The sequence below is a fragment of the Physeter macrocephalus genome, chromosome 8, assembly GCF_002837175.3.
Source record: "Physeter macrocephalus isolate SW-GA chromosome 8, ASM283717v5, whole genome shotgun sequence".
In the NCBI taxonomy this organism is placed as follows: Eukaryota; Metazoa; Chordata; class Mammalia; order Artiodactyla; family Physeteridae; genus Physeter; species Physeter macrocephalus.
This window is the reverse complement of record NC_041221.1, coordinates 125,782,849-125,797,053: the sequence shown is the minus strand read 5'-3', so window position 1 is coordinate 125,797,053 and position 14,205 is coordinate 125,782,849. Positions and strand designations below refer to the sequence as shown.

Genomic DNA, 14,205 nt, shown 5'->3' with positions numbered 1-14,205 from the left:
ATGTAATTGTTATTACACTCATTTTATAGATGAGAAAACTGGGGTGGAGGCTGCTCAGAAAAGCAAAAATTTGTCCAAGATCACAGAGCTTGTAAGACAGGGAAGACAGGCTTGAACTTCAAGCTCCCCAACTCCAGGGGGCAAAGAAATTAAATGCTTTGCCTGATGTCACATGATGAATTAATGGACAAGATGGAATTAAAACCCTCATCTTTAAATTCATTGTTACTTTTTTCATTGGGAATAAAATCATCTACTGGAAAATTCTAGTTGGTAATAATTTGCTAAAGATTCTTGTATTTGCTGGTAAGCCTTACCAGAAGGGCAAAGATTGACCATTTCTGACCTTGACTTCCTATGTCCGTAGCATGAGTATCAGGAACAGACAATTAAAGGAATAGGCAATGTGAAAAACAGCAAATAAATAGTAAAATAAATAATCTTGAAGGTAAATTTTAAAATGTTAAATCAGTCTGGAATGTAGGAAAACCTTACTAACATACCACATTTATAGTAACAGCAGGATATACCCCAAGAGGAAACAGGTATAATGTTTTCAGGGTTTCTTATTTTATTTTTATTTCTAATGTTTTTGTGTGACAAGTGTAATATAAAATTGTTAATATTTTAACATTATTAAAAAGTTTTATTTTAAAATAATCATGATCTAAATTGACTTTTGCTATCAATGTTATATGATTTTTGTTAGTCAAAGGACAATTTTTTTTTTTTTTTTTTTGCGGTACGCGGGCCTCTCACTGCTGGGGCCTCTCCCATTGCGGAGCACAGGCTCCGGACGCGCAGGCTCAGCGGCCATGGCTCACGGGCCCAGCCGCTCCGCGGCATGTGGGATCTTCCCGGACCGGGGCACGAACCCGTGTGCCCTGCATCAGCAGGCGGACTCTCAACCACTGCGCCACCAGGGAAGCCCCCAATTATTTTTTAACACCACAAAAATTACTCTAATTTTATAATGACATTCATGGAAAACACTACCATGTTCTGCATAAAAATAAAATCCTTCCATTTGTATTGGCTTCCCAGTTTACATTTTTGCACATATATCTCATAACCGGATGGTAAGAATCAAAGGCCAAATTAGGAGAGGTAGGTATTTTATATAAAGACAGGAACTATGGCCCAAAGAGAAGAGACCAGCAGAGTGATACAAGAGCTTGAAACTGAGCCTGTCTTTTGATTCCACAGCCAACACACTATCTGATGGCTTTCCACATAAAGCTAAATTTGAAGGGAAATTTTTGTAGGGAAATTTAATAAATAAAGGATATATGTATTCTTAATGGAAATGACAGCAGGAAAGGTAGAAGCAGATAGACAGAAAAAGATATGTAAACTTTATATGTACCACTACCCACGAACTACGAATCATTAAGTATTAAAATTAGCACTTATAAAAAGTCTTTAATATATAAGCAGTTCTAAAACTTTCCAAAACATTAATTCCCTCCTAATTCTACTAACATTTAGGTTGCTAATAGCTACTTTTTTTAATCTTACTCCCTCATATTTCTTTTTGTTTTTTCCTTCTGCCTTTATTTATTTATTTGGCTGCGCTGGGTCTTTGTTGCTGTGTGCAGGCTTTCTCTAGCTGCAGCGAGCGGGGGCTACTCTTTGTTGCGGTGCGCGGGCTTCTCATTGCAGTGGATTCTCTTGTGGCAGAACACGGGCTCTAGGCGCACAGGCTTCAGTAGTTGCAGCACACTTCAGTAGTTGCAGCACGCAGGCTCAGTAGTTGCGGCAAGCGGGCCCTAGAGCGCACGGGCTTCAGGAGTTGTGGTGTGCAGGCTCAGTAGTTGTGGCTCGCGGGCTCTAGAGCACAGGCTCAATAGTTCTGTCACACAGGCTTAGCTGTTCCATGGCACGTGGGATCTTACTGGACCAGGGAATGAACCTGTGTCCCCTGCATTGGCAGGCTGATCCTTAACCACTGCACCACCAGGGAAGTCCCCTTCATCATTTATTAGTTGGAATTCTTCTGGTTCCTGTCCTGGGCATTTGTGTACGTGATCTTTTGAATGAAAGAATATAAGCCATGCTGAAGAAATAATCATCAAAATGATAAAGGATATTGACATGAAGACTAGAGAGCCACAGCTGAAGTTCTTTGGCAGCATTCGAGTTCCAACCGCTATTGTCATTTGTACAGAGATGTTTTTCTCCAGGTAACTCAAAATATCCTTACCTCTCAATTCTGTAATCATGACAGCAATAATATGTCAAGTGCCTGGATGAGTCATGGTGACTGGCTCCTCTTTGGATTTATTATTGTAGATAACCACAGCAACTGCATTGTGAAAAGCAGCCTGTGATATTTTCTCTTTAAAGGTGCAGTTTCCCCTCTGCAGCAAGGCAATCCACTGTTTGATGTTAGAAGGGACAAAGAACCGTGTTTGAGGATCACAGCTCAGATGATCAGCAAAGTTCTGAAGGCCAGAAGTCTTAAATCAAGGTTGTTGGCAGGGCCATCTTCCCTCTGAAGGTCCTAGTGGAGAATCCTTGCTTGCCTCTTCCAGCTGCTGGTAGCTCCAGGTGACCTTGGCTTGTGGCTGCATCACTCCAACCTCTGCCTCTGTCTTCACATGGCCTTCTCCTCTGTCATCCCTCATATTTCTATATTTGTAGTTTCCAAGCAGAAAAGAAAGTTCTGGTTCCTTGCCAACTTTTCTAAATGCTTTCATATTTAGTGTGAGAATAGTAAACACATCTTTGATTTATTTAAGAAAAACTGGGTTTTAAAAGAGAGTTGGTTTTCTCAACCATGTAATAATATGCTTCAAATATTTGGGGAAAAGAAAACATTTAAAAAGTAAAAATATCTTTAAACGACTAGGTCTTGGAGGTAAAATCAATTGTTGTGAGTGTTGTCAAGAAAACAATGGTAATGAAACTAAATCAGAACATCTTAATAACAACTAAAATTCACATTAGTTTTAAAACGGCATTCCTTAGAGGTTACTATGTGTGATGAAAGTTTCCACAGCTTAATGCTTTGAGAAACTACATCTCTCACAAGACGTGAAATGGGGAAAACATAATGGTAAAACACTTGAAGTTATACAGAAACTAAGAAAATGAAAACATGATAAAAAGAACAAATGCTTTAAAAATATCCATTTTCAATTAGAAAAGTAAAGAATAAATGGTAATGCCCTGAATCAGGGACAAGGTAATGCCAATGCACTTAGCCTGTAACTGTCTTCAGACCCATTCAAAACATAACTGGTAAAACAAATAAACAAACAAGTTCAAGAGATTTAGGTTAAGTCAGCATCATTTAGTCTCTCCTATTGGAATTTTATTCTCTGGTACTGTTGCATTGTCTTTATTCTTACATCTTATCTAAATATAACAAGGAAACCTCTTAAAGCTTGAAAGAAATGATAGACTTTCTTTGGAGAAAATAAAATAGGTGTCCTTTCATGTTGAAGTCTGAAAAAATCTCACGTCATCAATTTCAACATTTTCATTTTTTTACCCTCAAAAAACACTTAGGGGTTCACTGCAGGACTGTCTAAACATTACTAGTGACAAATTTAGTACAATCCATATGGAATTTAATGAACAATATTTAATGAAAAATATTTAATAAATATTTATCAAATATTCAGGTGTTTAAAAATGTCTCTCTTTTTATGATGGGAGTTGAGCATAATCCGTTTTGTTGAAGTTTTAATATACTTTCACTACAGTATCCAGAATCATAAGTATACTTTCTGGCTCCCAATAAATATCTTAGGTTTTAAGAAAATAGAATAAAGAAACAGGATAAAATTAATAGAAAACATATATACAAATATATACTAAAGAATATAAGCTATGCCTTGAGAATGTCAAAACGTGGGTGTTCCACACTGAGAGCTATAGACAAACTATATAGTGAAAATGATAAACTATAATGTTAACTTGAAAAATAGGCATCATACTTATGCATTATAACATAGGTCTTTGCTAACTAGGTCCCATCCCTTGCACTCTTTGGGCTCCAGATTCTTGCATCCAACTGCCTATTTTACTTCTTACCCTGGATGTCTAATTAACACACCACACTTAACAGGTCCAAAAGAAATTTAATTTTCATTCCCCAAATCTCAGTTTTCCTTATCTCAGCAAATGGTTTGCAATTTGCCTAGACATTTGAACCAGAAACCTGGGACTCATCCTTGAGTCTATCCATTTCTTCACTCTTCACTCCCTGTTCTTGAACTAACAAGTCTTGTTATCTTTCCTTCAAAATAGATCGCAAATTGGTATAGTATTTTCCAGTTTGTCTTCATCTTTTTCCAAATACTCTGATGGGAACAAAATCAAATTTCTCCTCCAGGGTCTACTGAGCCCCATAAGATCTGGTCTATGGATGACCCAGCTCCTTCTCTTTAAACACTCAGGCTATGTCCTCTGTGGGCTGCTTCATTTTCAGTTTTTTCCATCCAAACTGCAGTTCCCCAGCTTTTCCATGGCTGGATCCCACCTGTCATAACAATTCCTTAGCTCACAGGTCACCATGTCAATGAAGTCTTCCCTGACCATTCAATCTATTATAATTAGCAATGACCCACTCTCGCCACTCATTGGTCTCCATCACCTCAACCTGTTTTGTTTCTTCGTAATATTTATCATTATCTGTAATCACTTTTCTTCATGTGTTTGCTGGCTTATTTTCTCTCTCCTCAAACCAGAGTATAAGTTACGTGAGAAAAGGGGTCTTTCTTGTCTTCTGTGCCCCTGTTGACTCAAACCTACAACATTACTTGCACGAATGAATGAGTGACATGATCCTATTCCTAGGTAAATCCCTAGGTATGGCAGAGTTATTTAAATAAGATAAACTGTGCAGCAAGAGTCCCCCAGAGGATCACTGATGTCTAGAGTTCCACCACATTCCTCACCTATCAATATTAAATGCAGCATTAATATTAAGAAAATATAGAGCTAGACCCAATCATAAAATGTATGATGATCTTCAGTAATGTAGAAAATATGGAAGATTGGAAAGTGGGGAAAGAGCTGCCTTCCTAGTCTCAGGGGAAGAGAATAATTACCCCAACACTCCATGAGTAAGAGGAGCCAGTGCCTCAGCTTTTTTTTTTAAGGACAGTGCTGCTGCCAGCAGTTTGAGGCACATCCAGTGTTTATACGAAAGGAAATTTTGTAACCGGAGTTTTTAAAAAGAGAAAAAGATGGGGTTGGGTGGGGGGTGGTAAGTGCTTCCAGCCAGGGAAAACCAACCCTAGGATTTTTTTATACAACTATATACAAACACTCAACTCAGACTGTGGCTTCTGCCTGCAGGTAAATGTCCTTTGGAATATATTACTTACCTGAGATTGACAACAACTCTGGATATACTTAGGGAATACGTGGTTTCGCTTTCTTTTAAAGATTTATATTAAATATCTATGGGGTTTCAAACCACGACTTATGAGACATGCAATTTAATTTCTTTGAGGGTGTGGACCATGTCACTTTTCACTCTGTGGCCCTACTTGAACCCACTGCTAAGTTGGCTGCACAGCAGACACTGCCACTTCCTTTCAGGGGAAGTTCACTGAAAGGAATGAACACTGGACAGCAAGAAAGCAAGATATCCTTGAAGGGATAAGATGTCATTACAAAATGACTTTCTCCTTTTCCCAATCTTTAATGCCAAGAACTGTTTGTACTCTTTCTGTGAGAAATCAACAAAGAGGATTAGGTAATACAATGCATCTCTGCTCAAAAAAATCATTCAGTTTTCCTTTGGCAAATCTATATTTATTTCCCTCTCTCCTCCTCAACTTGTCTTCAGGTAAGTGGTTAGAGATTATTACACAAACACTAGTCTTTCCTCAAAGAACTTTAATTAAGAATTAGAATACTTAATAACTAAAAGCAACCAGGAGTTCTGCTTTCAATTCTCAGTTCTCTCAAATTCTCTGCAGCTACAGTATTTCCCCCAAATCAGTGCCTTACAAATTCAGAGAGGTGAAAAGACTATTTCATTTCATTTTTTAAAGTCAAAGGAAAACACCTTGAAAAAAGACTTGTAGCAAATATGACAAACTGTTAATTCCTTTATTATATGAAACAAGAGCTCAAATGAATAAGATAAAACATTATGTGCCAAAGAGATAAATGAGTAAAAGACTCAGAAGAGGTATTTTAAAAGGGAAGTACAGCTAGAAAACTATCCCACCTTGCCAGTAATCTTAACAAAGAAATTAAAAATGTTTGTTTCTAGTCTATAAAATTATAAATAAAATTAGAAATCTTTTCCTCATTTTTTAAAAAAAATAGGACATTCTTTGTTCAAACAGAATATCACTACAAAGCCCAAGCAAGTTGTCTTTCATCTACCGTATTTGACAGGGTGGGCCATGGAAACTGGCCTATTCTCCCTGTTCTCCATCCTACAGGGACTTTTGAGGAAGCTTAAAAAGCATAACGTGTTTCAGGTGTTACCCACGTAAGTAAAATGTAAGCGTTATTGACTGACAACAAAAACAACTAGTGTCTAGTTTTCCATGAAGGGCACTGGAAGACCACTATTTTTAAACCACTCAGTATCGATAAGAGACTGCGCAGTGGGCATACTCCCACACTGTCGATGAGATTCTCAATCACATCCACCACTCTGAACAGCAGTCTGGAAATATGCCATAAAAAAATCACCAAAATACCCATGCCCTTTGACTACCTTCACTTCTGAGGCCCTACACTGACTACATTCCATGAAGATACTAAGTACAGCATCGTTTAAGGTGGTAAAACTTTATAAAAAAATTAATGCATGAATCCAACCATTCAATAAATACTTACAGAGCAAATGATCTTGAAAAAGTTAATGTTGCTAATAAAGGATGAGAGGAAGTAAGAATGGCTGGGTGCACAGTCTAGAAAAGCCATGAAGAAATTCATTAGGTAGTGCTTACTATGTCCTATACTGAAGTAGGCTTTCATTTTACGGAAGGGCATTAATTCCTTAAATTACATAGTCCAGATATCATATCATCAAAGAATACAATGAAAACTATAAGAGAAAATATGTAACTTGTGGCATTATAATTATTCTACTGGGAATCCTCAGGTAAGACCACAACTCTGATATTGGCAAAATCTCCTGGAGGAAAATAAAGGTCAAAAAGCTAAATCACTTTTCTGGGACCCCTTAACTATGGATGTGGGGAATCTTTAGCTATTTGAAGTACTCCTGACCAAAAAAAGAGGAAGGATGGCTTCTCCCACAAGGAGGCAGGTCAGGAGTTAGATGGAAGGTCTCTCCATGGCAAACTCCAAGCTTAAATTTACAGGCATTTTGTAAATAAGATTACCCAGTTTCAGATTCTTCTCTGTGTTATCTCTCCTGTGTAATTCCATATCTTTAATAAAGTCTTATTTAAATGCCTCCAGCCTCGTCTCAGTTGTGCTGTGGGTAAAGAAAGGCAACCTCTGTCACCATCCTTCAAGGGGGCTGGTTTTGATTTGATTATAGGCTGAGAACCTTCCTTGTAGCCTCAAGAATGCTTAGACAATCAGACAGTGAAAAAATAAGCATCTCAAAATACAAATGAGACCAGGAAAAGGACAACAACTTCTGAGGGCAAAAAAGCAAAACGAACTAATAAAGACAAGCTTTAGGCTAAGGCAACTGTCTCTGCCGGTCTATTTTCAGAAGGGGGCAATTTATCAAAAGTTCATGGAAATGATTGCTTCAGGTCGTGGGGAGACAAGTGCAAATCAAAGCAAAGTTTCTTTTTAAGTTTACAGCAAAACCAAACAAAAAGATATTCTAATGTAATCACTTATTCAAAAGAAAACAAATAGAAAAACAAGTATAATCATTGTTATTAGTTTTTGTGTGTTATTTAAAGACCAGCATTTTAAAAGATGATCTAATTCAACCCTTGGAATAACTGCTTTCTGTAAACAGAAAATAATTTCATAATCAGATGCATGCTATGTTTACAGAAATTTTAATCCGTCTAAACATGAAGTGGACTAGATTGTGAGTCTGTCTTCTCCTGCCTCAATATAAAACACATTAGTACATTACTGATATCCTCCTTTTATTTTCTCTGACTTGTTTTACAGTCATTTTATCTTGAGGTTTTGCATACATCTTTGTAAGTCAGTTAAACTATGTTCTGGAAGAAAATGGAGTATAAGCAAACAAAAATTATTTTCTCTCAATTATTTTCTTTTTCTTTCTGAAATTAATTTTCTCTCTGAAATTACTTTTTCTCTCTGACAACGATTATTCTTACCTTAGGTTGTTTGCAAAGGTAGCGACAAAGTTCTCCAATGTACTGAAACACAGTCACATTATACTTTTTGCAGTCATTCCAAAATTGGCTTGCTGAAAATTTCTTCTTTAACACACAAGTAGCACCTACAAGAAAAGGTATAAAAAGGCAAAAGGGAAAAAAATTCAAGGGCAGAATTAACATAAAACACAAATGATGTTGCTCTGTCTAGAACACTTTTGCTTACTTTCAAGGCTTTTATAATCCATCAGTGGCCATTTATATCAAGTTCATTTGAAAACATTAATCTTACAGTCCAATAAATCTTTTAAAAATATTCATGTTGTAATTTTATATTTTGACTGTAGATATACTTTTTGCAATATATGGAATGAAAAAGGCAGTCAAAATATGTAGGAGAATTACAAGTATTAGAGCATGAATATAGATAAGGTCATCCTTCTTCACAGAAACCAAGAATATTCACTTACTTTCAATGTTGAATATATACATAGTATTCATTTTTAAAAACTTTTAAGCAGTCTCAATATAGTTTGAGATTGAGAGCTGGTAAGGTAGAGTTAGTATGAAAGCACCAACAAAAAGGTTCATTGATGACTGCTAATTTTAACAACCTAATTTTAATAACAATGTAAGTCATATGAATATGTTCCAAGGAAAATGCTAATGTCCTGACCCTCATCTTTATTTATTGTGGACATTGATCATATTTTAAATATACTATTCTATAAGATTACTTTATAGTATTTTAGACAAACATAAATAATGGTGAATTACCTCTGTATATTATTTCTGGGCTAACTAGTAACAGACACATAATCTCACCATGGTTATGAATGGAATCTACTGAGTCACCAGCTCTACTGACTTCTTGGGTAGCTGCGGTACACTGTTTGCAAAGATAGCCTCAACAATTTCTCCTACGCCCTTACCTTTGCAGTGTGAATTTGCCACCCTTCCCTTCAAGAAGTGGTCTCTTTCCCCACTCTTCAAATCTTGAATTTAAACTGGCTTGTGACTTGCTTTGATCAACAAAATGCAGGTGAAATGATCTATGTTACTTCGAGGAGGCTAAGACTTAAGAGCTACACAGCTTCTGAGTTCACCCTTTGGGAAGGCTCCTACCACCATTTAAAGGCAGGGGCAGCAACCACTAAAGGGTGAGCGACCACATGGAGAGGGAAGCCCTGTCAACAGCCAGATCCAACCACAAGGCCAAATTACTGCTCTTTCCACTTCAGGCATACACTGAAGTATGTGATGAAATTGTGTCCTTTTAATAAATATTTTTTTATAATTGTATAACATGCACACGATCACTCTGAATTCTACTGAGTTTTGAACTTTACTGAAGGCAAGTTCCAATTATTAGGCATTTTGAGAACTTATGAAACAGAAAATAAAAGCTTACCTAACTCAATACATCCACCAATTCCCAGGAGAGATCCTGCACTATGATACAGAGGAAGGGTTAAATAAATGATGTCATTGGAAGTACAACCAAAAGCCCATAATCCAGCAGAACCCTTCATAGCCTGCAGCTGACAAATCACAGCTGCTTTTGGGAGACCTAGAAGAAAAGAAAGAAAGAAAAAAATAATAGAATAGATACTATGCTGTTATCAACTACAACAGCAGTTGAGACAAAAATACATCAAAATAGTCTATATCCTTGGTAAAAGGGGCCATACAAATGTCAGCTACAACTGTAATTAATCTCTAGAATCTTAGATCTACCCAGAAGGATTAAAACTATAAAATTACATAGAGTTTGAGATCTTATAAGGTTCAAAGAGCCATATCTGCTATAAAGATGCCAAAAATATATAATTCTTTCTCTGGTTCAACACTATTTACCAAATAAAGCCCAAGCTGTCATGGGTTTTTGGTGACAGCAGCACATGTAGCTATGAACCCCAGTCTACTGTGACTTCCAGACACTCACCAGGGTGAGCCTCAAGTCCGTCTTGCTGCTGCACCTGCTTTGATATTTTCTGACAGGCTTTGTGCTCCATTTCCATTAACTGGAAGATCTCATACGCAAAATTGGCATATCTTGCCTACCATCCTAACCAAAATTCATTTATTACACTTTTTCAAAAGAAGTTTCTGTGGCTTTTCCTAATAGGTTGGCATCTCACACCCTAAAAGAGTTTATTGTCATCCACATGCACAGGGAATGCCTCCAAAATTTCTTGTCAAAGCCATGTATAAAGATTTTGAGTGAGACTAGTATCCTTGATTCTTGATAATGCAATGCCTTTCTCTTCTTCATTGAGAGAATCAAATATTTATGCATTTTCTGCTTCCGAGAAGTTCCCACCTATTGTTCTTCGGTCACCATATTCCCTACTTTCCATATTGTTCCTGACCTCATGGCAACCCAGCCTTAAAAATAACTTTTCAATTGGAGGTATGTCGAAAAAAGAAGGATGCTTTATCTAGTTATTTTCCACCTGTGTGCTTATGTCACTCCTGTAAAGCACTTTAGTGAGCGAATTAGTCATGTTTTCATTCCTAATTTGGTTATCTTTAAGTGAATAATGATCTCATTAATTTATTTTTAAACCATTCAAGGTACTCAGACTTTTTGATAAAGGAGACAACAGATAGGAGCTTATCCAACAAATGAAAGTGATCAAAGGTTCATGGAGTTTAAAGTTTTAAAGAAGGAAAGAAGAACCAACAGAATAAATGAAGCTTGTTAAAACTGCAATTTAGAGTCCCTTCTTGGAAGAGTTAGAAAGCACATTAACATATTAAAGCTTTTGACAAGCCCAACAGTACAGAAATGTTACTATTTTTTCAATGATGTTTCTCAAGCTCATGTGGTCATAAAGCCCCTTTACAACTTTTATTTCCCTTCTTTGTAGACATGAAGGGACATGCTGTGCCACATGCTTGGAGAAATGCGACCTTAGATGGTCTCTGAAGTCCTTTGTTCTTCTAACCTTCTATGAATCCCTAGCATTGAAACTCTCCACATGTCCGCAGATGTGAGGAGACCACTGGGATAAGGTCCAGGCATAAAGGTGGGAGTGAGGCTGTGTCCAGTGAATTGGGGATTAGCAGGAAGAAGGAGGAACAGACGATATCAAGAGAAAACCAATTTAGGTGCAGGGATGAAAAAATCTGGGGAATTTGGGGATAATTTTGGAAAAAGGAAAGAATCCATAAGATTAAGGAGAAGGAGAGACAAAAGTAAACAGAGACTTAGATGGTGATAGCAACTGGCCCCAGGTGCAGTGTGGAAGGCAGTTCTGTCTTTTTCCTCCTCCCACTACTTACCCGAGTGGCTGAAGGCAAGGCTGCTCCATCCAGGCTTAAATAGCCTTTCCTAGAGATCTTCAGGCACCTAACCAATTTCAGTGAGCAACAACAGAACTAGAAGTTGGCAGAATGAACACGTACATAGTCCAAAAGAATGGAACTGGAGATGACAGCAACACAATTTTAGAAAGGCAGATGGGGACTTCCCTGGAGGTCCAGTGGGTAAGACTCTGCACCCCCAACGCAGGGGGCCAAGGTTTCTTGGGGAACTAGATCCCACATGCATACCGCAACTAAGAACTCACATGCCACAACTAAGACCCGGCACAGGGAGGGAGGGAGGGAAGGAAGGAAGGAAGGAAGGAAGAAAAAAAAGGAAAGGCAGATGGACAACTGGCGACTGACACAGCAGACCCAAGAAGATGAAACCTAAGCTGAAGCCTTGAAGAAAGTTGGTTTGCTCCCACAGAACCCCAGCGAGACTCACAAACTTGATGACCAGGTATCCCCCAGAGTGGAATATCAATATGGAACTATAAAGAGGGAGCTAAATGGGAGTTCTGTTTAAGAAGCAATTCCATCAGAGTCATAGATAAGGGAATCACCCCTTGTTCATCGAGATCTCACAGAATCACCCAGGTCAAAGACACGTGAATGGTATAAAAACTGACCTCAATCCTTTCCTTACTCAGAGACATTCTAAGTCTGTTCCTGGGTCCATGGATATAATATTTTGGTGAGCTTGGGCAAACAGGACTTCATAGTAGTAAAATGATTAGGAAAGATTCAATATAATCCAAAATGCTCCCTTATAACCTGCCTGAAAAGGCCTATGAGCAAACACTACTGCCATCATTTAATTTTTCCAAGTCTCATTTCTTACATCACTTTGTAACTTGCACCAACACCTTGTTATCAACATTATAAGATTTTTGTGTGAGAATCAAGTGATTTTTATGATAATAGGTGACATACTAATATTAATTCTCATGTTCATTACAATTATCATCACTTAATTCAGCTCTGGGTTTTGATTGCAAAACATCAGCTTATATTAGAGAGAGAGAACAAGAGAGATGCTTTTAATAAAAAATGTCAATTAAGTTTCTAACAAGGCTCAACGTGAGACAGGCTGGGAGCTGGCACCTGGGATCCTTTACTGGAGTTGCTTCACCTTGAGCAACAGAATACAAAGAAACTATAAGGGACTAAAAATAACTGCATGCATGCACAGTTGAGGCAATTATGAACAATAAAATACAAAAAGGCCACAAATCAACTGTCATTTCTGAGGTGCCTGGAGCAAAAGCAGGGTACTGCACGTGATCCCTGCACACAGTACCACCAAGGGCGTGGGCAGAACACCTAAGCCACCCTCCAGCCCAACCCACCAATCCACCCCTACCCTCACCCCATTTAAGGAACCAGTCCCTCCTCAGGGAGTGAGTAAGGGCACCTGTTACTTGTTTTCACTTCCTCATGCTGCAGCATGAGTCCCAATAAAGCCTAGCATGAATTCCTCATCTGACCTCTTATCAATATCTATTGAGTAGAACTTAATCAATTTCTATTGATTAAAGAGTCCAAGGGCCCTAGTGAGTAAAAAATGTGATTTTGTTACATTCTTTGATAGGTTTGTATTTATAAAGCATGACATCTACTATATGCCTAATTCTGTATGTTGCTCTGCTCTGATCTCTACAAGACCCCATGTTGCTCAGAACTTTAAGCTAACAGGAGGATGCTATCTGTATAACTTTCCCTGTATAAGATCATTCACAATCCAAATTTGGAAGAATGTCAATAAATGCTTTTGATATTTTAAAATGCAAAAAATAAAATAAAATAAAATTACAGCCCCAGATTGCTTCCTCCACACTGGTACCAGATCTGATGTGTATTCTCTGGAAAAAGATGAGCCTCTGGAAACACCAGGAAGAAGAGAGGTTGAACAAGCAGGGAGAATAAGAGAAAGTCTGCATCCTTCGCCATCTCCCTTTTTACACTTGACTAGTTCTCCCTTCAAGATTCTTATCTGAGGAATCTAAAGCGCCCAGAAGTAAAAACTGACAGTCACCAATCTCCCAACAAAATGTCATGAACAATGAAACTAACCAGCCCACAATCCCACTCAATAACCAGCCCACAATCCCACTCAATCACACAGAGCTTCTAGTTAGGATTTGGTTTGTTTTTGTGTGTGTGTGTTTTGGTGGCTGCACTTTAAATATGCACAGCCAAAGGTCACCAGATATTTGAGGAAATCCTCTAGGGTAAAGAACAGAGACCAACATAAAACAAAAGATAAAAGGATGCCAGAGAAAATAGAGACAAGGTAGAGAGGAGAAATTTTCAAAAAATATTAATATTCCGAGAGGTGTGAGACAGTGAAGTATCAATAATACAAAACTAACATGCTGGGGGGAGAGAGAAGATGGCGGAAGAGTAAGACGCGGAGAACACCTTCCTCCCCACAGATACATCAGAAATATATCTACACATGGAAACAAAAACAAGACCCATATATATGCTGTCTACAAGAGACACACTTCACACCTAGGGACACATACAGACTGAAAGTGAGGGGATGGAAAAAGATATTCCATGCAAATGGAAATCAGAAGAAAGCTGGAGTAGCAATTCTCATATCAGACAAAATAGACTTCAAAATAAA

At 37.8% G+C, this 14,205-nt stretch overlaps 1 protein-coding gene across 3 annotated transcripts in view; it reads right to left on the bottom strand.

Moving 5' to 3' along the window:
* The window catches only part of SLC27A6 (solute carrier family 27 member 6), a 64,462-nt gene that overhangs the window by 27,802 nt on the left and 22,455 nt on the right, over positions 1-14,205 (bottom strand). For all 3 annotated transcript variants that reach the window (XM_007122669.4, XM_055086736.1, XM_055086737.1), the window contains exons 3-4: positions 9,673-9,831; positions 8,262-8,386 (exon numbers count right to left, since the gene is read on the bottom strand). In XM_007122669.4, the coding sequence (XP_007122731.2) occupies positions 8,262-8,386; positions 9,673-9,831 (284 nt within the window). The remainder of the gene's footprint in view (positions 1-8,261; positions 8,387-9,672; positions 9,832-14,205) is intronic.